We start from the raw sequence: 25,740 nt of genomic DNA, 5'->3' as shown, positions 1-25,740 counted from the left end.
GGGTTTCCTGTCTTGTCTGATCCCTGGGGCAGAGGGAGGAACTCCTGCACTTCAGGAGAGGGGACAGCCCAAGTAACCAGCCAGCCAGGCCAGCTGCCTTCCTTGTCCTGCAAGTGCTGCCAGAAGTGGAAATACAATCCAGTCTGTCACAGGAGGGGTTTGCTTTACTGGAGGGTGGAAACACAAGGGTGTTAAAAGGAGGCCAAGGACCCCCTGTGTCAGAGGAGTGGGTTACCCCAAGCTGGTTAGCCTGGGGACCTGCAGAGCATCCCTGCACTGCAGTTCAGGCCCCAGCTGCAGTGCCAGACCATTGTGTGCCTGCAGGCTCAGCCTGCTGTGGGCTAAAGCAGCTGCTGGTTCCTTGTCCACTGCAGAGTGGTCTGAGCAAGGGGAACCCTGTCAGCTGTGTCCCTTCTATGCTCTTGGCAGCCCTTGTGGGAACTTGCTGTTGCTTCATCAGACAGCAATAAAAAGGCCAGTTAGAGAAAGGCTGAGCAGGCCCAAGACACAGCAAAATGTCTATTTGGTCATGACCCCAGTGCACTCAGTGCAGAAACCTTTTCTCCAGCAGCTGCCTCAGCTGGCCAGGCCTGTGACAGCACAGTGTGGATGTGACAGCACACTGTGGCTGTTGGAGAACAGTGCCAGAGCTGCTCCTCCTCCCACAGTGCCAGCACAGGGCTCTGCTGGCAGCTGAGCAGGGTACAGGCTGCATTTCCCCATCCCCTGCCCACCTCCAGCATCCCTCCAGGTGGGCAGTGCTGGGTGCACGTGGCAAGGGAGCTGCTTCTCCAGCAGCTGCAGACCTGGCCCTGCCTTCTCTGTCTCCACTCTGTGTCTTGGCTCCAGACACCTGATTTTTCAGCAGCCCTCTTTTCAGTACTGGCACAGGGTTTAAAAACTGGCTGAACTCAGCTTGGTTCCAGGAGCAGCCCTGTCCTTTCTCTTGTCCCTCTACTCCAAGCAGCTGCAATCAGCACTGGTAGGCTGCTCTAGTGCCTGCTGGGCTCCCAGCTCCAGGCAGGTCAGTGCTGCATGAATGCTGGTGTCATGAGGAAGCTGTACCTGCTGTGGCAGCAGGTTCAGGGCCAGGCTCATCCTTGAAGCCATAAAATGTGCACAATCCCCTGCTTGTTTTCATGCCTTTTCAAAGTTTTAAACAGAAAATAAAACCCCAGACAAAACCCAACCTCTCTTTGGCTGTTACGCTGTGAAAACAGCTGTTAGTGCTGCTCCTACTGCTGTGGCTGAAGGTGCCACAGTGACTGTGAAAAAACAACTTAAAACCTAATGCAGCAAGGCCCCTCCACACATGAAAGTAGGTGTCTGCAGCTGCACAAAGCCATTTTCCATGTGCTTTATTTACCATGTTCAATTGAGGCATTTTTTTAACACCACTTATGTTCTGCTTCCTGCTGCTATGAGGGTTTAAAATGCTTCATCTCTGCATCCAGGATCTTAATGGCATGTAAGTACAAATAACAATTTTTAAACTCTATTAAAAATAAGCTCAGTGTGTGGCTCCTGCAGTGTTTTATCTCTCTCAGGGCTGTGGCTGTACCACCCTGTGCAGCACATGTGCAACCCCAGTGTGACTTGGCTCTGTCCAAGTTGTTTTCATCCTGTTTTTCGAAGCAGACAGACCTGTGCTGTCAGATCACTCTGGACCACTCTAGAGCACATGCCTGAGTACAACAGGCTGTGCTCTCCCTTACTGCTGAAACCTTATCAGAGGATTGCAACATCTCATGGGCCTGGGCTTTATTCAGGCCTGGGGAGACCCTGCAAGCAGCTCTCTGGGTTTTCAGGTCACACTCAGTTCCAGTCCTGGGACCCAAGGCTTGTTACTGAGTACTGGAGGACAGGCCCCAGAGATCCCTTCAGTAAATGGACACAGGTGAGAAATTGAAACAGTCTTAAGCATTAAAGAACAAGAATAACTCATCGCTCTGATTTCTTGGACATGGTCACTAACACATTTAACCTCAGATGTGTAAAAGCTGTTTCAGCAGGAGTCACCTGCATAAACCCACTTGAGTGTATTCAGACAGAAGCAATTAAGTAATTGTACTTTGTGAGTGTAGCATCTCTTCCACATGACTCCTAACCCAAGAGTCAATGCATCCTTACCATCCTTAAAACAATTACCAAATGGCTACAACCTATGAACAGAAGCCATGTCATCAATTAACCAGCACAACTTGGATGTCATCTCCAAATTAATTAGGAAAAAAGCAGAAATAGTTTGATTATCCTTCCAATCCAGCTTACACTCAACTGCAGGAGGTTACTACACTACAGCTGTTGTCCTACTGCTTTCAACAGCATGAAAAGCCACTCCACATCCTGAACTAGCATTTTCATTTCAGCTGGTGCCTGTTCAGCCTGCATTTATCTACCAGAGCCATGACTGTTTGTCCATGCATACACTAAACTCCACACTGGTTCTTTCCAGAAGCATGGATAAGCTGCTCTAACAGCCCTCGGGACTACAGCCTTCATGGCCAAGCTTGCTTTTGGCAAACCTCTTCTGAAATATCTCTCAGTACAGCAGGTCCACACAACTCCATTTTTCTTGTGCTAGTCCCCAAATGGGGCTGCAGGTGGAAACAGGAAGCAACGTTTGTTCACCTAAACCACAATTAACCACCCAGAAAAAACGTGGCAGTTCAGCAATTTGAGGTGCTTGTCTAGAGTATCTGAACTGGCCCTAGCTCGTGCTGCTCACCAAGTGCCCCTTGCTGCCAGGTGACACCTGCCCAGTGCTGCTGCAAAGAGAACAGAGCTGACTCTGGCCCTGTGGGAGCTGCTGAGCCTCCTGCCTGGCCCCCAAGGCAGCAGACTGTCTGCAACCCTTCTGTCATTGCAACCTAAAGAGAAAAATGCCACACAGAATACCATGGAATATTTAAGAGGCAACAATGCTAATTAGAGCCATGGGACACTGCTTAAAAATGGCCAGCTCAGTCTTCCTCCAGTGCACTGTAACTCACCTTTCATGTGCCCAAGCAGGCCAGGCCTGTGCACACAGCAAACTGAAGGACTGATGACTGGTTCCACAAGCTGTTCTACAGACCCATCTCCAGGCATTTAATCTACACATCTCTTCAGCAGCTCCCTTCCTCTATGTTACCATCTTAATCCTTTACCTGGACACATGTACAAACCAAGGAGATTGTGCAGCAAGAAAAAGCTTGTTACTTACCTGAAGAGTATTAAAGCAACATTCTCCTGAGGAATCCCATCACTTGCAGCAATTTCAGACACAGCTGTCCTAACTGGCTATTTGAAAGGTAACTGAGAAGATACTCCCCACTTTGTGATCTGGTAAAGATGCTGCACTGACTTACCTGATGCTGGAGTACTTCCAGTGCAATAGAGGCAAAGGACAGGAACATTTCTACCATCACTGAGATTTCTTCACCTCTCTTAAGCTGCCTTTTTCCTAAACTTACTCCTAAACCCACTTATTTATGAGAGTCAGCTTCAAGAACTTAACACATCAAGGAAGGGGTGTTTAATGCAGTAGTGGAAAAAGTTTTGTAGGAATGCACAGATCAAATGACAAAAATACAGACAGCAGAAGGCAGTTTGATTAAAGAGTCTTCCACAAGAGATTCTTGTGGTGATGCTACACTCTTCTAGCAAGCAACAAACTGACTGTAGTTCAATCCAGCCAGCATTAGAGGTTGTGCCACAAAATTAGCCTCCACAAAATCAAGAGACAGGTTCAAACCATTGCATTTCCAACCCTGAAAGACAGCCAGAACATTTCCCACTGCTGCTTGCTTCACTGCAGTGAAGGAATGCTTCCTCTGTTCAGCAGCAAGAAGTTTCTGCAGTTGGTGTCCATCCAGCCCCTGCTTGTGCACGAGAAAAGGGCTCTCCTGCACGGCCAGAGCTTCTGGAACACGCCTGGGGAGGTCTCATCGGTCCAGGCTGCGCTTCTGGGCTGCCTCTGAGCACACGTTCCTGAGCAGGTTGATCACAGACCTGGGGTCTGCGCTCTTCATGATGGCACTGCCAGACACAATCATGTTGGCTCCTGCCTGGGGGACAGCAAACACTGCTCAGCCACATGGAACACAGCCTACAGCCTGCCTGGAGAGCACTGGACATGGGAATTCTGGCTGCTGTGCAAACGGGCGGGACACAGGGGACACAGCCCTAACTGCAACCCCAAATCAAGTTCAGAAAACACAGCTGAAACCCCCAAATATATAATTTCTTCATCACACTGCTCCTATTTACAGCAACATAAAAGAAACAAACTCCTTTAGCTTATGGGAGCCTTCAACAGCCACTATTTTAAAACAGGCACAAAATTAGACCTCAAAAAGATTTTGATATTAAATGTGTTTTACAGTTCCCTCTGGAAACTAAAAAATTCTAAGCTTTATTTTCTGGGAGTTGATAAGTCTGTAAGCACAGTGACTGAGAATGCTGCAACCTCTTACCTCTGCACACTTATGGATGGTGTCAGGCCCCACTCCTCCATCCACTTCTATATCCAAGGAGGGAAACTGTGTCCTGAGCCACTGAACCTGAGAAAAAAATAAAAGGCTGAGCACTAAGCTACCATCCTACAGCTTCTCATACATCTAGAAAAAATTTATCAACTTCACTACTCATTTAATTAGCTTTTAGCTCAATAAATAATGAAAGAGAAACACAGTTTACCTTTGGCATCATGTCTTCCATAAATTTCTGTCCTCCGAACCCAGGTTCTACTGTCATCACCAAAGCCATGTCTATCTGATTGGCCCAAGGTGCCAAGTGTTCAACCGTAGTGCCAGGCTTGATGGCCAAGCCAACCTGCAGGAAGGGAAGCCAAATCCAAGTGCACGTCAGGGCAAGACTGGCCTGAGCTCAGTACAGATTCCTAGGAAGTAATTACACAACTGTGTAATGGCAGGAAGAACATGCTTCTTTCTTTAAAAATTCCAAATTTTCTTCACTCAAATTAAAGACTGACTTCATCCACAGTGTGTGTGGACTGCACATGCCAATCCTAGACCACCTGAAGTGGCAACAATGAGTTTTCCATAAAACCATAGAATCAAAATATCTTGAGTTGGAAGGAACCTACAAGCTCATTGAGGCCAACTCCTGGTCCTGCACAGACATCCCACCAATCTCACCCTGTGACTCAGAGCCTTGTTTAAACACTCCTGGAGCTCTGGCAAGCTTGGGGCTGCGACCATTCCCTGGGGAGCCTGTCCAGTACCTGAGCACCCTCTGGGTAAAAACCTTTTCCTGCTATCCAGCCCACACCTCCGCTGATACAGCTGCAGGCTCCCTCACTACTCACCGCAGAGAACCTGCCAGCCAGGCAGCTGTTAGTTAAGCACAGTGTAGTGTGTACTCCGCTCACCTTCATGCCATTCTCCCGAATGTCCTTTATCAGTGCCCCGGGATTGTCGGTCGCTTCTAGATGGAAGGTGTACTGGTTTGCACCAGCCACTGCCATGGGCTTCACCCACTGCTCTGGCGCGGCCACCATCATGTGCATGTCTGGAAGAGGAGAGCGAGCGGGCAGCGGGGCCGGCTCCGGCCGCCGGAGGGGCAGCGCCCCGCAGCCCCCGGCCCTTACCGAAGAAGGGCTCCTGGCCCAGCCGCTTGCGCAGGCTTTCCACGACGGGGTGGCCGAAGGTGATGTTCGGGACGAAGTGTCTTGGGGCCGAAGAGAGAGACGCGCCCGCCCACAGGTTACCCGGTGCGGCCGGGAGGAGCGGGCCGGGCTGTTCCGCCCGCTCCCCGCGCCCCCGGCCCGGCCCGGCCGCTCCCGCCCGTCCCCGGCGTTACCCGTCCATTACATCCAGGTGCAGGTAGTCGGCCCCGCAGTCCAGCATGCGGCTGCACTCGGCGCCCAGCGCCGCCAGGTCGCTGTTGAGGATGGAGGGACCGATCCGACACCCCGACGCCATCGCTGCGGCCGCGGCTGCTGCCGGGACGGAGGGCGGGCCGGGGGAGGGCCGGGGCGGTGCCGCCGCCATCTTGGGGCCGCGCTCCGCCCTCACGGCCGCGCTGACGCGGCACGAGCCGCGCCCTCAGCCCCAAACTGACGGAAATAACAATAATAGTAATAATAGTAGTAATAACCCTGGTGTAGGTGATTTTAAGTTCCCAACTAGGTGTATTTTGCCCCCCCAAAGCACAGCTCCCGCCCCACATCGGGCCTGGAGCAGATGGGTAAACATTAACAAGCGCTGCCGGTATCCCGGAAGAAAACCGCGCATGGAAACCCTTCGGAGCGCCAGACACCGACCGTGTTACGCAAGAGGCTCAAACACACAACAGAACTCTGTCCTTTGCCGTCGTTCCTTTGTATTTAATCCTCGGGACAACGTTTGCATAAAATGCTGAGGCAACGGGAGCGACTGACACGTGGACAAGACAGGCACGGCCGGACATGGCTGAACACGACATGCGCTTAAGGCGGCTAGCACTATGTAAAGCAGCATCGTTTGTCTCCACAGCAGAAATAACACCGAGTTTGGTACAGAGAGACTGCAGGACAGCACAAACCAGCTAAAGAACTTGGTATGCCACTCAGCAGTACGACAGTAAAACGCGTGGGAAGGCAGGCTGACGGGCTGGCCTGTCTGTGCCATCTCTCAGCAATCATCCCACAAAACCAAAGCCAGCTGCACAGCCACCTGGATAAAATTAAACTGCAGATTACATCATTTAGAAGTTGCATTGATTTCTAGTAGGGTAGACATTAAAAAGAGGCATTTTAGTCCTTGCTATGGCTTACTACTGTGGATTCACCTGTGACAGTGGAAACTCGAACGTTATATACACGGAATGAAATGAAGTAAATCACAGTTATTTTGTCATCTCTAGAGCAGAGTACTGTGGGAAGGCCTCTACTTTTCATCAAGGAGGATGCTTCCTCCTTTTCTGCAGAAAAGGTCACTCTCTAAAGTGCACTATGAATTCTGTGTGTTGTGTCCCAGCCATTCACTCAGCTCCTGTCTGAAGTTTTCCTCCCCCTAGGCTGCCAGTGACCAAGCCTACCTGGGGACTTGGAAGCAAAGCTGTGGGGTCTTTCTCTCATTTGTGCGTCAGTGTTAATAATAACACTCAACATCTGGAATTCAGCAATTCTTGGAGTGACCTCTGAGCTGGGAGCTAATCTAAAGCAGCATCCTACAGGTAGCTGGCACAGGCTCCAGTGCACTGAGGAGATAAAAGCAGTACAGCATGTTTTGATCAGCAGAGGAAACAGTTTGTTATCCAGGACATCCGCTGGGACATGGTCACCTCTCTTCCAACACCAAGAACCCTTTGGAGTTGCATTAGAGCACCACCTGTACATTATATAGCCCCATATATGTGGGGGATAGAGGTGGTGAACTATAAAAATAATTGGGTTTTTCCAGCCCTGCTGTTCCCAAGACATGCTGAGATTCTCCTCCTCTCACCAGCAGAGCATGCTCAGCCCCTGGGACAAAAATGGCTTTTGCTCTCTTCAGAGGTTTAATGTGAGTGAGTTCCCTGCCCAGAGTGGTGTGCACAGCTCCTGTCAAATGTGAGCACTTGGCAGATGCCAGGCAGCACAGCCTGAGGCTCCGTGGGCTGCACAGGCTGACACCTGCTGCCAGCTGTGTGGGTAATGGTGCCAGCCCCAGGAAAAGCTGTGTGCTGCACTACACTCCCCTCTCAGGAGGGCAGAACTTCCACAGCCACTGCAGAGCCCAGGAGGAGAGCTGAAGTCCTGTCTGTGGAGATGGCTACAAGGATACCAATTCCCTCCTTAGTAAGGCTGGTTTATCATGTGTGTGTCCAAACTGCAGGCCCTCAGGAGCCAAAGTGGTAATGAGCACGTTTTAGATACTCTCAGGATGATCCAAAACATTTTCCTCTGCACAATAATGACGTGATTATAAGCTCCACTTAGTCTAACATGAGCCAGAAAAGGCAGTGTATGATTCCCAAGGGTCTCTTTGGACATTGCTGATGATTTCATGGTTGGCTTCACAGCTATTTTGCAGTTTGCCTGTCAGCAGCTAATGGCTAAATTCACATTTCAGTGTAATTCCATGATGCTGCAGAAAAACCCTTTAACTCAGGGATCTCCACCTTACACACATTTATCCAATACTTGCAGCCATGAACGTTACATACATAAAATGGAACCTTTTAAAATACAATCTCAGCATGCCAAAAATAGATTCTTTCATCAATTTCTGTCCTGCAATATCCATCTTTTGTTTACAATGTACATATATATTTATATATATATATAGTAACATGAAAATACCATATATAAATATTTACTTTAAATCCCTCTACATACATCCAACAGCATGAGGGGAGCAGTTGCCTGGGGCCAGAAGATCCACACGTTCCAGATGCAGTTTCCTGGAGTATTTTTTTAAAAGTCTGGAGATGAACAGCTCAGTACATTAAAGCAGGACAGTGTGGGTTATTTATGCCACCTGCAGACCACTCAGCCCCTGCCCATCTGTGTCTGTGGACAGCACATGCATTCCTGCTTACACTATATACTGTATTTAGTTTTTACAGAGCAAATATTTTTGTAGCACAAGGGCAATATTTTACAGAGTGGGATGGAGCTAACAGACAAAAGTAAACTCAACTAAAGTCTGCAGTGGCAAAAAAAAAAAAATTAATTGTTTTATGGTGCTTATTGTTGCTCTGCATGTTAGAAACAGTGGTCCCAGGCTTGAGATAATCAAGCATTAGACTGGTACTTTCTGTCACTGTTTTCAAGGTGTAGGAGCCTTGGATTCAGCTGCTGTGTAGCCCTGCTCTCAAAAACACTACAAAAATAAATCTCAGGCACAGTCTCAGAAGAGACTTCTCTGTCTCACACAGTCCAGCAGCCCATTGAGGCTGCTGATCACAGTACATGGCTGGAGATCAGGGCTCCATGGACCACGTTTGCCTACACACCCCTATCCTGAGAATTCTGTACCAATTCTTGGTTCCTGTGGTCCTGCCCTGAACTGAAAACAAATCTCACAAACAGAAATTTGCCAGTCTATAGCAACCAGCTGATAGCTATTTCCTGCTCTTGGACAATAAAGTGCTCTTGTTTTAATTAGTTACTGTTTAGCAGGGAACTCTAAGGAAAGGTAACCACCTCCTTCCTTCCTCCTCCCAGTACTGTACTTCCCCAAGAGTTACACATGAGACTCATCCAGATCCACATCGGTCTCGCCCAGCTCCACGTGCGTGAAGCTGAAGTGCGTGGCCAGCAGGGGGTTCTCCATGCCGTTGTCCTCGCTGATGTGCAGGACGGTGTCGCCGTGCTGCAGCAGGCTCGTGGTCTCCAGCCCCGCGAAGTCCTCGGTGTCCGAGAGCTGCGGGGGCGGCGTGCTCTGCGCTGTGGCTGGCCGCGACTCCAGGCCCTCCTCCTTCTCCTCCTCCTCCTCAGCACACCGGGCCTCGCTCTGCAGTTGAGGACAGCTGGTGGTCAGCTCAGAGGAAGCAGGAGGGAGAGGGGGACAAAAGCAAACTAAGGTCTATAAAGCATTTTCTCATTCAGATACACATTTTACCATAAGGAACAAGGCACTGCAGATTATAAATCCCTTAACGTTATACCTTATAACTATACCAATTTACATCCAAGATCAGAAAGGTTATCTGATTTGAGTCATTAACACTTGCTCATTTAACCTTTTTTAGCATATAGCTTCAAATGGAGAGTGAGTAGTTTACATTAGATATTAGGAGGAAATCCTTTTTACTGGGGAGAGTGAGGCACTGGAAACGGTTTCCCAGAGAAGCTGTGTCTGCCCCATCCCTGGAAGGGTTCAAGGCCAGGCTGGACAGGCTTGGAGCAACCTGGGATAGTGGAATAGAGTGGGATGAGTCCAAACCATTCTGTGATTCATTCTAGGATTCTGAAGACAGAGATCACTCATTTGTGCATGGCAAAGGACATAACCTCAAAAGACACTGGATATCTGGGTGTATAAAAATGATCTCAGTGTCACTGATATGTTGAAGGGATGACTGGGATTGTCCCTGCACCATGCTCAGAACCAACACAGAAAAATGCTGGACAAGCAATTTCTTTTGCAATGTGGGGCTTAAACACAGATCCTGAGGCTTTGATGGATTCCCTCCTTAAGGGGGCATCTCTCAGGGAGCAAGCTGTGAAAACCTGTTGAGGACAGCTTGCCTTGGTGACTGGGTCCACAAGGACACTGTATGTGATGGGAAGACAGAAAGGGAAAATGCAGAAAATACATTTTCAAATTAAGACTTGTTACATAGACCTGGAAGGGAAAGGCTTTACAGAAGAAGGGGCTTGACAGCAAACAGCCTAAAAAACAGCCAGACAGGAGAGTTTGCTGTGTTTACCCTCCTGCCAGCTTTCACCACAGTGCTGTAATACATCTGGCACTTCCCCGTGCCTGGGACAGAGCACAGGAGGGACACAGGCTGCAGACACAGCAGTGACACAGCCTGGCTGTGACAGGACACAGGCTGCAGACCCAGCAGTGACACAGCCTGGCTGTGCAGGGACACAGGCTGCAGACCCAGCAGTGACATTCCCTGGCTGTGACAGGACACAGGCTGCAGACCCAGCAGTGACACAGCCTGGCTGTGACAGGACACAGGCTGCAGACCCAGCAGTGACATTACCTGGCTGTGACAGGACACAGGCTGCAGACCCAGCAGTGACACTGCCTGGCTGTGACAGGACACAGGCTGCAGACCCAGCAGTGACATTGCCTGGCTGTGCAGGGACACAGGCTGCAGACCCAGCAGTGACACAGCCTGGCTGTAGAGGGACACAGGCTGCAGACCCAGCAGTGACACAGCCTGGCTGTAGAGGGACACAGGCTGCAGACCCAGCAGTGACACAGCCTGGCTGTGCAGGGACACAGGCTGCAGACCCAGCAGTGACATTCCCTGGCTGTGACAGGACACAGGCTGCAGACCCAGCAGTGACACTGCCTGGCTGTGCAGGGACACAGGCTGCAGACCCAGCAGTGACACTGCCTGGCTGTGACAGGACACAGGCTGCAGACCCAGCAGTGACACTGCCTGGCTGTGCAGGGACACAGGCTGCAGACCCAGCAGTGACAGGACACAGGCTGCAGACCCAGCAGTGACACTGCCTGGCTGTGCAGGGACACAGGCTGCAGACCCAGCAGTGACACAGCCTGGCTGTGCAGGGACACAGGCTGCAGACCCAGCAGTGACACAGCCTGGCTGTGACAGGACACAGGCTGCAGACCCAGCAGTGACATTACCTGGCTGTGCAGGGACACAGGCTGCAGACCCAGCAGTGACACAGCCTGGCTGTGACAGGACACAGGCTGCAGACCCAGCAGTGACACAGCCTGGCTGTGACAGGACACAGGCTGCAGACCCAGCAGTGACACAGCCTGGCTGTGCAGGGACACAGGCTGCAGACCCAGCAGTGACACAGCCTGGCTGTGACAGGACACAGGCTGCAGACCCAGCAGTGACACAGCCTGGCTGTGACAGGACACAGGCTGCAGACCCAGCAGTGACACTGCCTGGCTGTGACAGGACACAGGCTGCAGACCCAGCAGTGACACTGCCTGGCTGTGACAGGACACAGGCTGCAGACCCAGCAGTGACACTGCCTGGCTGTGACAGGACACAGGCTGCAGACCCAGCAGTGACAGGACACAGGCTGCCGACCCAGCAGTGACATTACCTGGCTGTGAAGATCAGCCACGACGATGGCAGGCGAGGAAGGCAGCCCGGGTTTGCCGAGCGGCTCCTGCTGGCCGGCGGCCGGGGGGCTGCTGTGGCTGCAGCCCCGCTGCTGCTGCTGCTGCTGCTGCTGCGCCGGCGGCTCCGCGGGGCAGCTCGGGGGTGCCTCAGGCTGCGCCTCCGTGAACGTCACCGAGCGCTTCTGCTCCGCTGGAGGGTGCAAAGCCAGGAAACTCAGGGTTAAAATTCGGGAAGAAATACACGAGAGAAGAGGAGAGAGAATCCATGGGGGTTTTACAGCTAAGACAGGGTTTGTGGTTCCTTCCATCTTTATATAAGCTGTGTAATCTAAAAATCTTTTCTCCTGGGTTTCAACTGCAGCCACAGCAATACTCTGGGATCTCCTGAAGTCTAGCCAGCACACCTACCCTTGTCATGGCTTGGTGAGAAAAATACCACCCATAACATCTTTCCATTCCAGAAGAATAAACTGAGCTGAATTCCCATGTGATGCCCTCTAATATAAAAGAAAAACTGGCATGCAAAAAGATAGGAGAATCCCCCAAGGTTTTGCTGAAAATCTAAAATAAAAAGTGCAACAGAGAGCCCCTCATTCCTGCAGACTCAGTCCACTAGTGAGAAATAACAGAAAAGCACTGAGTAAAGATAGCTAAATTAAAAACTTAACAGTAAAATTGATATTCCCATCCCTGTTTTTAATTGTTTTTTGTTAACTTTTGTGTTTCAAACATCTCCAGCAGTGGTGTTGCTCCAGCACACTCCTGCTGAAACCCAGCAAGTTCACAAGGAACCTTTGCTCTTCCAGATGTTTCCTCCAGAGCTCACTGATCACTTCAGATGGTACAGAATACAGCCACCTGCTCAGCTTGGCAGTGCTGACTGCTGGAAACACACAGCACAGACTGGAACAGTCCTACATTCATTTCCATGGACAGTCCTTAGAGCTCTGCACTGCTAAGCTTATGATGGGACATGTCCTCCTTTCTACTACTCTCAATCCTTCCAAACTTGCACATCTGGAGGTTTTGGATGAGGCATCCTGACTAGAGGAAACCCATCCCCTAAATTCTCCATAACTCTTGGAAACAAGATCATTCATTGCCCATGTCCTGTTTGACCTTGACCTCTGGAGAAACCATCAAAGTGTTTTGAGGGGTTGGATTTCGAAAAAGGGGATGGATAGGAAAAAGTATAAAGCTGCTGGGACTTCACTTTCATATAAGCTGCTAACAACCTACAATTCCTTAAAGCTCAAAGCACATCATTTTCTGCTTGCCAGTGTGGCTCTGGAAGTGCAGCAGTGCCCTACCACAGGGTTTAGGCTTTGGCTGGATGCTCCGCCTGGTGGTTGAAAGCCGAGCTCCGTGACGGCTCCGAGGCTCCGTCTGAGTCTTCTGACGGGACAGCAGCGGCCGGCGAAGCTGCACATGGGAACAGAGAGTTGGCCTGGTGCGTGGGCACATCCTGCACAGCTTCTCCTCTGAGGGGAGAACATCACTGTCTGTACCTCTCATGTCCCCTCACTCTACTTTGAGAGTGTTTTAAGGTCTCCTTGGCTCACACATTTCCTTCACGTGGAATGAAGCTTCTGGGCTTTGTGCCTTTTCCGTTTCAACACTGAATGCAATGCAGTGCAGGCTGCATGACCATCATTTAATAATAGTAATAAGAAAACAGCCTGCAGAGGACAAGACTGGGGAATTGAAAACAAAGGGCACCTCCTCTCTTAGGGATTTGCCTGCCTTCACACCTACCATTTGTGCTATGGTCCCTGCTAAGTTAAGGGACTGCCCAGGTATTGCAAAATTTAGGTAGAGGTGACACATCCCATGCACACCTCATGTCCAAACAGCCCCTTACAAGAAAAGCCAAACCAAATCCCAGAGCAGGAGAGGAGGTTTGCTCATTACTGCCCATGTTCTCACCTGCCTCAGGCCTCTCTTCCGCCCCAGGGGCTGCTGCAGGAGGAGGTTCTGCTGTCCTGGCTCACTCTGCACGCTTGCCACCCTGTCAGATGGTGACAGCATTAGGCCAAGCACAGAAGCATGCTGCATAACTAGTAGGTGTCCTGGCAATTGGGACTAAAGTAAATAAATAAACAAGAGATCCACCAACCACTAATGGCACAGTCACTTCAAAGAGCAGCACTATCTTTGAAGGATGGGAGGGGACATGTCTGTTGGGTTGTGGCTTCCGGGGCTTGGGAAGGGGTGGGAGGTGGAGTCATGGTATTCAGGACTTGGCCACGCACAGGTAGCATCCAAATACAAATAACTGCAGGTTTCAGTTTTCAGTCATTGATTGATGCATCCCACTGAGCAGCACTCACTTCTCTGCATCCTTTGCCACATCAGTGAAGGCAGGACCATCAGCTTCCTAGCTCAAAAGCCTTCTTGTCTCCTTTTCCTTTATTCAAGGACAATGTTGTAACAGCTATTTTTTTTCCTTCCCAAACAACATTCTGTGGCCTCATCACAATTTTGTCATCTGGTTTTAATTTCAATTTAAGTCAACAAACAAAAAACAAACGCAAAGTGACAAAGGATCCATTCACATAATGGATGCATGAGTTATGTGAACAAGGCCCCCACACTCAACACTTGCAGCCTCAAGTCTTTTTGTGACTAACAAACAAGAGAGACAAGTAAACAAAAATTAGATAGATCAATAGATCGATAGATAGACACAGCTTTTTGATCTGAAAACCTGCAGTAGAAGAAACTTTAGCAATAAAACATACTGAGCTATGTACCATCTCATACTGCCATCCAACTGACCATCCAACCTACTTCATATAAAAATCCCAGCCTCCCCTCATTTTTATCAAAGTACTGTATGCTTCCAAACACTGGGCATTTAGCAGTCACAAAACACTTTAGCTGAGACACTTATGACTACATTAGTCACTAAGAATTATGACAGACTTGTTTGAACTCAGGCAGCTGCTTTTTTTAAGCCAGACTGGAATCCACTGAGCAACGTGTCCTATCTAAGCAACTTCCAGCTATAGTTGGTATGCACAGTGTTCAAGACTCAGTGTTGCAATTCATTTTGTCTTTGGCTTGCATTAATCTAAAGGAAAACAACATTATTTTCTCTAGATCCTTCCCTTGGATCTGCCTGGAGTTTGTCAGTACCACTAACATGGTCAGGCTAATCAACTGACCATGCAGGGGTGGAGGAAGAAGACAAACCTAGGGACATGGTCAGACAAGACATGGAGGATGGCTTAAAAAGCTTTGTCTTCTGAGAACCTCATTCTTCACTTTGGCAGAAAGTTACTGATTGTCCTTAGAAGGTTTGGCAGAACAGAACATGGAGGGTTTCCTGCTCTGCTTTGGGGCGGTTGGGGTTTAGGATTTTTCCTTTTCTCTCTCTCATGGAATTTTGTCCCATCAGTCACTAAGAAACCATAACAACCGACACTTAGGAGAGACAAGAGAAGTTTCCATGGGAAGGGTGCAGCTGGCCACTCTCCTAACTGAGGGGTTTCTCTTGGAGGGGCAGAGATACCACAAGAATTTTTTGCTTAAAAGCCCCTTAATTTCAAAGTTATAATAATTCAGAGGGAAGTGGGTCATATTTTCCATTCCAAGGGAGGTTCCTATCCTCCTTGGCAGACACTTGTTTCTCAAACCAAGATGAGGCAAAGTCTGGTTACCTGATCTGAAAGCTTTATTCCTTCCTCCTTTTCATTTAAACTAAAGCCAGACTTTGCAATCAACCACGTCCATGTGTTTATCACTTCTACAGGGGAGACAGTGGGTAACTTCGAGGAGAGAGACATCTTGGGACCCTGAATCTGTTTATCTTTTGATTGACAGACTACAGCCTGATAATCCTAATCCTGGGCATGCCCTCAGCAATCTCACCACAGCTGCTCTGTCTTGGAAAAAGAGGAAAAGCTTCAGCAAGCTCAAAGCCAAAAAACTCTAAGATACATTTGAGTCCTTTTCTTCCTTAGGTATTCCAAATGAAACCACCAGTCCCTGGAACATATATCCCAGCTTTTCCATAGCAGCTTAACATAGCAAGCATCCTGAACACCACACAAACACCTGCCTAGGGATAAGCAGAGCCCTTAGAGCAGAGCCCTTCCTCCTATTAGCAGGAATATGTTTTTGACTCAGACAGTGACTGCAGCACATAGGACTGCTAAGTCCAAAAGCATCACATCATTCCTTATTAAAGCAGACACTGCACTTAAATTAGTCTTTATATTTGTGATCCAGACTACTTGAAATTGCTTGGTGAATTTCCTTAATCTTCTGTTCCTAGGATTACATAAAAACTTACTCTTCTGAATTTCTACAAGCGTTTTACAGTTTTTGCCACTATGTGAGTGAAGTAGGAATTAGCTGGGGAAGTTCTTGAAAAAAAATGTCTGCTGGACTAGCTTTGAGAATACTGTTACAATTTCTGATGAAGGAACTCAGTGCTGTGAGAAAGGAGACCTGTCTGTAGCAGAAAGACTGCAACTATATTCAGTACAAAACCATTTACAGTGCTGAAACAAACTCACTTCACATGTGATATGAAAACACTTGAAAAAGCCTTAGATAACAGGTAAACATGGACTGTGTGAGGGCACAGAGGCTACACACCAGATAAAAACTATTCCCATGCACTGGAGACAAAAAACAGGCAAGCAAAAAAAAGCTGGACTTCGTGTCTTCCTGCTGGAGTCTGGGATTTTCAGCATAAATGTTATAAACATAAGTGAAATGAGTGAAGTGAGCTGGTGGATGGTTACTTCCAGTACTGAATCATTACACAAATTGGAATAATCTGGGATGCTCTCACAAGCTAAAATTGCAGATACCTCTTGCAGGGAAATGCTGGACCTGATAGCAGCTGAGTTTTGCAGAGCTGCCTGTGCACAACACATCCTGCTGGGGCTTTTTGCTCTCTGTACCCACATTTTGAAGAAGGAAAGAGAGAGAGAGAATGCTAAAGATCACAAATTTCAGATGAGTGACTGAATTTTCAGCTATAAGCTTTCTCTTCAGGGGGTTTCTTTTCACCTTAAAGAACAGAACTACCCACCTTGTTTCTGTGAGAAGGAGCATGGCAGCAGAGGGTTGGCTCTGTGCAGCCTGCCCTCCCCTCATTTTCTGTCTCTCCTTGTTTACCAGACCTGACCAGGAATACACTGTTCATCTGACAGCCCGTGGGACCCAACCAAGGAACAAAACTTGAACCAAATCCAGTCCCTTTTCAGCTGGCTGTATATTTTCCCCCCACCCATGGCAATGCAATCTTTAAGTATAGTTTTTCTAAAGGACATAAGCCGGATTTATTTGGGAATAAGAAACGAGATTTCTTTTTCCTGCCCAACACACAGATGCTCTGTCATTCTCTGAGTATCTCTGCCAGGGGTTTATTTGCACACTAATGTTACTCCCATCACATAGGGCAGAGGTGAGCCAAAGATCAAACCAACCCAAGTTTATGGATGCATCTTGCCAGCCCTACAAGGAGTGACACACAGTGGGGGCCAAAACAAACTTTGTCAGGCTGGCAAGTAAAAGAAGTGATGCTCAGGAATTAAAAGAAAACATAACCATGCAGGCAAAAAAAAGCCAAAAAACAAAACAAAAAAAAAACAACCCACCCAACAACCAACCAATAAGAAACCAAACCAAACAAAAACAAACAAACAAACCAAACAAAGGAAGCAATGAGTTTCAATGTCTATTAAAGAGATGTACATGCTTGCCACACCATCACAGTAGAGCACACACTCTTTGTGTCCCTAGACATATGAATGAGAGGGTTAGTGGACAAAGGCAGTGGAGAATGGCTTAAATATATTATATTTCCAGACACATCCCAGCCCAGTTAGCATTAAATGTGCTGCTGAAACTGCCCTGGCAATGTGGATTCAATCTGATTTTTCCTGTTAGGAGCCATTGAGTTAGGATAGGCACAAACATTAGAGAGAAATGTGTTTGTGCAACAGATTTCCATTACAGTGGCTTCACCTTCTTCCTTTCTGATTTGGGCAAATATCCTGTCCTCTCAGATTATAACCACAACAGATCAGGATGCTCCTCAGACCTGTATCCCAAGTTGGCTGAGCACTTCAGTGCTCTCCCCTTCCTGCCTTCCCTGCTTTTCTCCAAGGCTGTGTCTAATTGCTATAGAACAACAGGAAACAGACTTTATTACTTTAGTATTTGTCACAATTTGCTTAATTTATTTAAGGCTCCTACCTTCTATTAGGGTCTAGTCCCTAGTAAATATTGTTTATTTCTTTATCTCAGTTGTGACTAAACAACTTATGAATTTAGGTGATCCTAAAAAGTTACATCAGAAAAACTCAAGCCTGCTTTATTCAGAACTAATATTCTTGATTGTAAAAACAAATTAACTCTGCCCTATAATCCCCACAGCAGAATAAGCTTCTGCAACATCTGCTTTATTACTGCTGTCCTTTGGAGGAGGAATCCAATTTTCACATTTAACAATGCAGTTGGAACATCTTTTCCTCCTCACAGAGATCTAACCTAATCTTTTCAGACGTATTTGCAGTGTCTTCATTCCTTCTTAAGGCTCTGCAGTCCTGGTGCCCATCCTGAAGACATTAGTGCCTGCTCCTTGAAAAGGATAATAAACCTCAGCACAGCTGACTCCCAAGTGCATCTGCTCACCCATTTGCTTTAAATCTCTGTACCACAGAGCAGGGTGTCCTGGTCCCTAAAGAAAATTTTTGGGACAGGAATGAGTAGGAACCTACTGTGCAGCTGATTACATTTCAGGGTTCAGAATAAATTACTGTGTTTGAACACATTTGTTGACTTAGGTGTCTCATAGTACTCAGCCTCACCACTGTAATTAGGAGTGGCTACCCCCTACTTAACAAGATCTAAACATTTCAAAACCAACACTGATGTAACCAAGAATCAGGTCATTATGGCCTTAGCTTAGGTACAGACTTTATCCTCTTCAAAAACTGCAGTGAGATTTTAGTGCTGCTAAAGGGACAACACAGAAGTTCTTTGACTAAGTGATTTCTCTTCACCTCTTTAGCTCAGATGGCCATGCAGGCCATCTTACTTTGTCAAAAAGCAGGTAACAGCAGTCCTGCCTCTGCCAAGAAGCTGATGTCTTTTCCTAACCCATCCCAGAGCAGTCTGCCAGAGCAGGGCTCACTCACATAGAGGACACCATGTTGCATGGAATGAGCTCATTGTGGTGACAGCACTGGCGATAAACTCTCCTTTGGTCAGCTCAGGAGAGTGAGCAAACAAACACAGCAGCCTGTCCCCATCCCAAAAAGCCACTACCAACATGGGAACCCAAGCTAATGGGACAGAAACCATTCACACAAACATCTCTCAACATATCCCCAGCTTCCAGTGGTGCAGGAATGAAACAGCAAGTTACCCTCTGTGCTGCCAGTGTACGGGGCCGTGTTCTCCTGGGAGGAAACAGAGATGCTCTTGGGACTACAGCAGCTCTCCAGCCTCAAGAGGATGGGTTGAGAGGCAGGGAGAATGATTTACATGACAGATCTGGGTGTTAAAGGTGCAGCCTTCCCTTCTAAGCTCACTCCTGGCCCATTTGTGTTTGCTCCCCTGTCTGTGGGCAATGAGGAACAGCTAGACCTGAACTCCAGCATTAACAGAGCCATTTCAGATATGTATTTATGGTGTCCACCTGCAAGATTTCTAAGGTGTCATTTGAGAATTGAAAACGCTTTGCAAAATTAATGAGAATTATTGTAAAGCACCCACAAAACACTATATTCCACAGGACTTACCATAATCAGTTTTATCAGTGAATGGTAAAAAACCTCAGATTGATATGAAGTCTTTTGTGGTGACAGCATTGTGAGATGAATGAAAAAACACGTCTCCATTTTACACAAGCCTTCAGACTAATGCTTCTAACAGGACACAGCTAAAGCCTCGTGGATCATCTTTCTCATGCCCTCCAAGCAATTGTTAAACAAGGGGAAAACCCCAAGGCCAGCCTGCTGCTTCATTCACTACAGCTTTTCCCTTCCCTTTCTCATAGTTATTGGCAATCAAAGCTGAAAACTGAAGGTGGGCTGCTACACCTTTGACTTGCAGGCCTGAATATTGATGAGCCACAAGAGACAGAGATGGAGAGAGTGACAAAAGGTGAGGGGGAAGAGACAGAAGGTTGGGAACAGCTCGTTTCCCAGCACACACACTGACACACAGGTAGTGTTCACACTGTACCTAGAGAGGCTGCCCTCAGTGGCCAGGCTCGGGGAGTCATCGAGGACATTAGGTTCACTGCAGGAAGGGGCAGGGAGATTAAGAATTTAGGGAAAGAAAATGCAAAAAAAGCATGCGCTTGTCTCTGTTTTCAAGGGAAAAAAAATATCAAAGGAATAAAAAAAGGTAAAAAGAGGAGGGTAACATTAATTGGTCTCACACGCTCAACGGCACAAATATGACTCAGAGGAGCTGAAAGAACATCTGGTAACAGCAGCAGTCTGTGGAGAGAGTTCACACTGCAGGAAGCCTTCCACATCTCTGCTGAGATTTGGGGAGCTGAGAACTCAACAGGATGTGTTTCTAAAGGAAATAAGGCAGGGAACTGCTTTCAAAGCTATTTTCCTGCAGCATTTTGGTTTATTTCAGTTCTATTTACTTTCAGCCTCAGAGAAAGCTTTTTTCCCTTCGCCATGAGCCACAACTTCCTTGAGGGAGGGCTGATCTTTCTCCCATGAGCTATGGACCACTCTCCTGTTGGTGCAACTCTAAGGACAAAAATCTGGGAAACAAGGTCTCATAGTGCAGTGAAACTGTAAATAAACAGCTGGCAAGGGTCTTGGCAAAGGGACACAATTCCAATGCAGCCTGGAGGCAGGAGCAGCCTGCTCAGGCCATAGGAAAAACATGAAAGAAAGAGAAAGAAAGAAGGAAGGAAGGAAAGTAGTCTGCTGGGTTACCAGCAGGAAAGCAATAATAATATTACTTAGCATTAATTAGCTTACATTTGTGAGGCAGTCTGAAAGCCCAGAGACCATCCATAACTCAAAGGGCAGGATGTTGAGGACTATGATTATGCTTGCTAAGCTGGTCCTTCCCCTACCCAGATGAAAAGTGATTCTCCTGCTATACCATACACTTAAAAAGTAGAGACTGAAGCTCTGTGTTAATTAAAGACTTTTTTTCTCAGCATCACCATGATTTGGGATAGCACAAAGCTCTCAGTCAGCTGTGACTCTTATGAAGTTTATGCATTGAAGATGGCAGTGAAAGATTGAGGAAAATGCAGTCTTGCATATTAATTTTTCAAGGAACAAAGGGACTGAATTAACTGTGTTCAAGAGTCAAAGGAGTTCCTGTAAGTCCTTTTGTGAAAACTCCCAGATAAAATCTGTGTAACTTCTCCCCTGTAAATCACTTCTCCTATCTCTGCTGGTAGGTACCACAACTGTTAATTTTCTTTCATCTATCAAGGTTATTTCTTTAACTCCGAGCAAGAATGGGGAGGGAACAATGTTGTTTGATTTTGCAGGGGTGGTCAAGACATAATGTAGAATATATTTTTTAAAGGGTTCAAAGGAAATAACATAAATTAATACATCCATTGTTGGATATCCTTGGATAACTATGTCACAGACAAATAAAACCATAAACACTGCTTATTTGGAAAAAAAATCATGTTTAAATGCAAAACCTCTCTCCACATCTTCTAAAGATGAACATTTCCCAACAGGCTCTCTCTCACTATTCCATGTCAGCCAACAATAAGGCAAAGTCATTTGTATCAACAAGTATTTCAGGTTTAAAACAGTATTAAATCCCATCTTTGAACAGAGCATTTAGTTTCTGTGATGAGCTAGTTACTGTTCTTAGGAAGGACAAAGAACACATGGAAGAAAACAAATCAAACTGCCTCTGTCCCTCTTTCCCAGCTTCTCAAGATTCCTTCCTACACAAACTGGGTATGGCCCCCTGGCTCAATGAATACTCCAAAACCACATTTCCTTTTGCAGTTCAGTGGCAGCAGAGAGAAATAATAATGTAGAGTGTTTCAGAAGCTGTTTAAGAGGAACATTGCTGGGGATGACAGCTTGTTCTTATGGACCCTACACAACACAGATCACCCTGGAAAATCATTATTTCCAACCCTGCACCCTTGGTCCAACACTATTCCTAGATGAATAAATTCAGCATCACTATGCTGGCAGCAATTCCACCACCCCACCTCTCTGATGTACCTGGGCCATTTCTGCTCTGGTTATTAAAATGGGGAAGGTGAAAAGCCCATGTCTTTACCTTTGGCTGGGTAACATGCCCACCTCAGCCTGAGGTGCAGACATGCTGGAGAGATGGCTGGAGAACCGCCTCCTCCCAATGGCACCCATTAGGTATGTTTCCTGTTCACTTACCACACTGGGCATGCTCAGGGAGTCATCTAGAAAGAGAGAAAACACAGGAAAGGAGAGGAAACAACCACCCCCAAACCCCACCTGCATCCCAACAGTTGTCAAGAGATAACAGGATGCCAAAGGAGTACCCAGCATTCACTTACCAAGAGCCCAAGCCTGCAAATTGGAAAATTCTATTAGATTTACAGCCACTGTGCAGAAAGACATACTCATAAACCTCTGCAGCACGAAGAACCTGACAAATACAGGGCAGGGCTTATGTATTCTTTAAATGGCTCTCAGGAAAACATGTTTGCAGAATTCAGCTTCCACTAGGGATTAATTCCTGTGAATTATAAATTGCTTGTTAACATACAGTGTTTCCAGCACAAAGGTTACAACTGGACATTTTCCTGCTGTGAAATAAACTGCTGCTATGATCTAGCAAAGCATTGTGACAAAAAAGCCAAAATACCTGACAGCAAAATGCAGAACTGACACCCTTCAACACCCCTCAGGGCATGCATTTTAAAATGCAACCAAAAATTTGGATAAATTGACTCAAACAGATGATACTGCAAGAGAACTATGCAGACAGCTGGACTGCAATCAGGACTGCTTAAAACTTTCAGTACTGTTTCAAATTTTATAAGTATCCAGAAAGAAATTACTTTATTGTGGTTTTTTGCCACAGAAACCTGTTAATTACAAATAAATTAAACAAAGGGGTGGGTTTGTGTAATTTTCTCTCCTCTTTTTGACCTTTTTTTCCATTCTGATGTACTGAAACATTTTACAGCAGTGTTTATCCATGGCAGGGCTGAGGGAATAATGCCACAGTTCAGACAGGAAGATGGCACTTACCATTCCACACGGTGGCTCAGAATTAATCTGAGGCTGAAACCACATTTGGCCACAGTGAGTAACTATCTGAACCATGTATAAGCATGTATGAGCTCTGGGTGGATTGTACAGAGTCTGGTGGTGATCCCACTTAGTGGTGAAATGGTGGTGAATTAGTTTAGTGGCGAAATAAATTTGGGCTCAACCTGCAAAGTTTCAGGCTAACTGCTCTTTCCCAAAAGGCAATTCCACTGTAACTGCATGGACCTTTCTTTTGAGCCCCCCATTTTCATTCCTTCTGTTTGATGCTTTTGGGGATCCTGCTGGAACAGGATCCCAATGCCTTATCAGCACTGACAATTGCACATCAGGCACTAAAAACCTCCCTGTGCCCTCCCCTTTGCCCTGCCACAGCTCAGAAGGCAACGAAGAGGTATTTTACAGCCCAGACTTCAACACCATGTACCACCTGCTCAACCTCCTGCTCCTGTGGCCCTTTTATTCACACTGGCACACGGGGGCAACCGTGCTTCCCTCCCAGACGGCCTCTGGGCACGAAGAAAACATCCTCAGCGCTGGGGGCGCGGTATGTGGCCACGTACTTTCTTCATCCTCCTCGTCGGTGCGGCTGAGCGTGTCCTGCGACGCCTGCTGGGAGGGCTCGCTCTCCTGCTCCCACACCGTGCCCGTGCCCGTGTTGGAGCGCGACATGGTGGCCAGGCTCAGGCGGTAGGCAGACGTGGAGGTGCCCACTGTGCTGACAGATGTCTTCCCTTGGTAAGCTGCGCAAGAGGGGGAAAACCAAACCCGAGTCACCGGTGGAACTGGAGAGCAACAGCAAGCCAAGCGTTCCTGGCATATGGGGAACCTGGAATAGTGGGGCAGGGGGACCTTCTCACCCTCTACAAATTCCTGACAGGAGGGTGGAGCCACAGGACAAGGGGAAATGTTCTGCAGGCTGCACCAGGAGAGGCTCAGGCTGGACAGGAGGAATTTTTTTATGGAAAGGGTTGATAAGCATAAGCATGGGCTGCCCAGGGCAATGATGGAGTCACCACCCTTGGAGGTGCTCAGGAAATGACTGGACTTGGGACTTGGTGCCATGATCTAGTGGACAAGGTGGTGATCAGGCAAAGGTTGAACTTGGAAAAGACTCAGAGATCTTTCCAACCTTGATGATTCTGTGATACTGTGACAGGGGTGGCAGAGGTGATAAAGCACTAGCAGCTGCCTTGCTCACCTCACCTTTCCAAAATCTCTGTTTTACTTATGCAGCCTGATTTTCACAACCTGTATTTTACAGATCAGCTTCAACATTTAGAAACAAGGCAAATTATTGCCAGGGAAAAAAGACTGAAGCATTTCCTTTTGAATTTGTTTTCCTAAGAACTAAACACATAAACCACTTGCCATGTATGAGCAGTGGCTGCCACCTCGTGGCAACAGGGCTGGCTGTCACTGGAGAAAAGTCTCCCCTTGAGCAGAGAGAATTCTGAAGTGCCCCATTAGCTCAGGGATGCTGATCTGAATGTCACAGTAGAGGAAAATCAAAGAGACCAGGAGGAAGGAGGAGGAAGATCTGCTACTGCTGAACAGCCAGAGCTTTCTGCACAAGCAACTTTGGCTTTACAGTGGTGTGGAGGGACTCACTGCACTGGGGCTGCACAAGCCAGCTGAGCCTGGAATGGGAACTCAGATTTGGTGCACAAAAAGGTGCATTTCACAACTAACCTGGACTTCTGTTGGCTGTTCAGTGGCAAGGCCGAGCATAAGCTCCAGGGGCAGGCTGGCAGGCTGTGTGTGGATCGCCCCAGGCAAAGGCCAGGTCTGCCTCACAACTCCCTGCAGGGGCAAGCAGCTGCTCCAGCCCAGGCTGCTGGCCCTGAGCCGTCCCTGCCTCCCTTACCAGAGCCGCTGTGCACGGCCTCCTTGAGGATCTTGAGCTCGTTGTTGAACTCAGCGATGAGGGAGCTCTTGCAGAGCGGGCGCGGGATGAAGCGCCGCTCCAGCTGGTCCGAGATGTGCTGCCGCGCACTCAGCTCCTCGTGGTTCTCAGCCGGCTGGGCCAGCAGCTGCAAAAGGGCCACCAGTTAGCACTGCAGGGAGATGGTGCCCAGGGAACTGGGACTGGTCTCCAGGCTAGCATGAGCCTGCAGCCAGCAGGCTTGGTAGGCAAGAGGTTTTGATTCCGTCTGTGAGGTTGCCACCTGTCTTTCAGAGGAAGTCTTACATTTGACTGAACAGAGATCAAACCCTCAGTGGCACAGGGTACATGGAGGGCTCCCTTATGCTAAGCTCACAATCCTATCATGAGACACTTTCTTCCTCCGTGACAATTTAGTCTGTCTGAGAGACAAGCTAGGCTAAATAGAGTACCATGTGCTAGTCTACCTGGTAACTGGCAAGGAGCTGTGATTAACTCAAACCCCAGATACCCTGTCACAGACATGCTTTGTGAAAAATTCTTTCCTTAGGATTTTTCCTCCTCAGAAGCTGAGAGGCCTCAGGAACAAAACATAAACTATGATTATCTGCTGCTGTGTAATGCAACAGGAGGATCTGTGATTGGTCTCATGTGGTTGTTTCTAATTAATGGCCAATCACAGTCCAGCTGTGTCTCTCTCTGGTCAGACAGGATTTTGTTATCATTCTTCGTCTGCTTTCCTTGCTAGCCTTCTGATGAAATCCTTTCTTCTATTCTTTTAGTATAGTTTTAATATAATTTATATAATAAAATAATTATAAATCAGCCTTCTGAAACATGGAGTCAACATTCTCATCTCTTCCCTGGTCCTGGGATGCCTGTGAACATCTCCACAATGCCTTAGCCCAGCAGCTGCCTG

At 47.6% G+C, this 25,740-nt stretch overlaps 2 protein-coding genes across 13 annotated transcripts in view; both read right to left on the bottom strand.

Annotated features, from left to right (window-relative positions):
• Window positions 1-3,494: 3,494 nt before the first annotated feature.
• RPE (ribulose-5-phosphate-3-epimerase) lies at window positions 3,495-5,947 on the bottom strand. The gene is made up of 6 exons (XM_063162638.1): window positions 5,806-5,947; window positions 5,594-5,673; window positions 5,375-5,514; window positions 4,681-4,815; window positions 4,458-4,544; window positions 3,495-4,049 (listed from the first exon to the last, which is right to left on the bottom strand). The coding sequence occupies exons 1-6, from the start codon at window positions 5,925-5,927 to the stop codon at window positions 3,927-3,929; spliced, it is 687 nt and encodes a 228-aa protein (XP_063018708.1). The 5' UTR covers window positions 5,928-5,947; the 3' UTR covers window positions 3,495-3,926.
• A 356-nt stretch (window positions 5,948-6,303) lies between these two features.
• UNC80 (unc-80 homolog, NALCN channel complex subunit) overlaps window positions 6,304-25,740 on the bottom strand; it is a 127,141-nt gene continuing 107,704 nt past the window's right edge. For 10 of the 12 annotated variants that reach the window (XM_063162619.1, XM_063162620.1, XM_063162621.1 and 7 more), the window contains 8 exons: window positions 24,804-24,969; window positions 23,500-23,679; window positions 21,963-22,101; window positions 19,908-19,964; window positions 13,623-13,704; window positions 13,007-13,118; window positions 11,678-11,886; window positions 6,304-9,425 (listed from right to left, as the gene is read on the bottom strand). In XM_063162619.1, coding sequence (XP_063018689.1) covers window positions 9,156-9,425; window positions 11,678-11,886; window positions 13,007-13,118; window positions 13,623-13,704; window positions 19,908-19,964; window positions 21,963-22,101; window positions 23,500-23,679; window positions 24,804-24,969 — 1,215 coding nt within the window. In that variant the 3' untranslated portion in view covers window positions 6,304-9,155. The remainder of the gene's footprint in view (window positions 9,426-11,677; window positions 11,887-13,006; window positions 13,119-13,622; window positions 13,705-19,907; window positions 19,965-21,962; window positions 22,102-23,499; window positions 23,680-24,803; window positions 24,970-25,740) is intronic. The other 2 variants (XM_063162624.1, XM_063162631.1) reach the window with 1 other exon arrangement.

The sequence above is a fragment of the Melospiza melodia genome, chromosome 8 (genome assembly GCF_035770615.1).
Source record: "Melospiza melodia melodia isolate bMelMel2 chromosome 8, bMelMel2.pri, whole genome shotgun sequence".
In the NCBI taxonomy this organism is placed as follows: domain Eukaryota; kingdom Metazoa; phylum Chordata; class Aves; order Passeriformes; family Passerellidae; genus Melospiza; species Melospiza melodia.
This window is presented reverse-complemented; position numbering and strand designations above follow the sequence as displayed.

What these genes read in the sequence shown, in the direction of transcription:
- RPE (XM_063162638.1), bottom strand. Translation starts at nt 5,927, where the DNA reads ATGGCGTCGGGGTGTCGGATCGGTCCCTCCATCCTCAACAGCGACCTG. An exon ending in GGGCCAGGAGCCCTTCTTCG is followed by an intron (nt 5,515 to 5,593) that starts GTAAGGGCCGGG and finishes CTCCTCTTCCAG; the next exon opens with ACATGCACATGATGGTGGCC. An exon ending in CCATCCATAAGTGTGCAGAG is followed by an intron (nt 4,050 to 4,457) that starts GTAAGAGGTTGC and finishes GCTGTCCCCCAG; the next exon opens with GCAGGAGCCAACATGATTGT.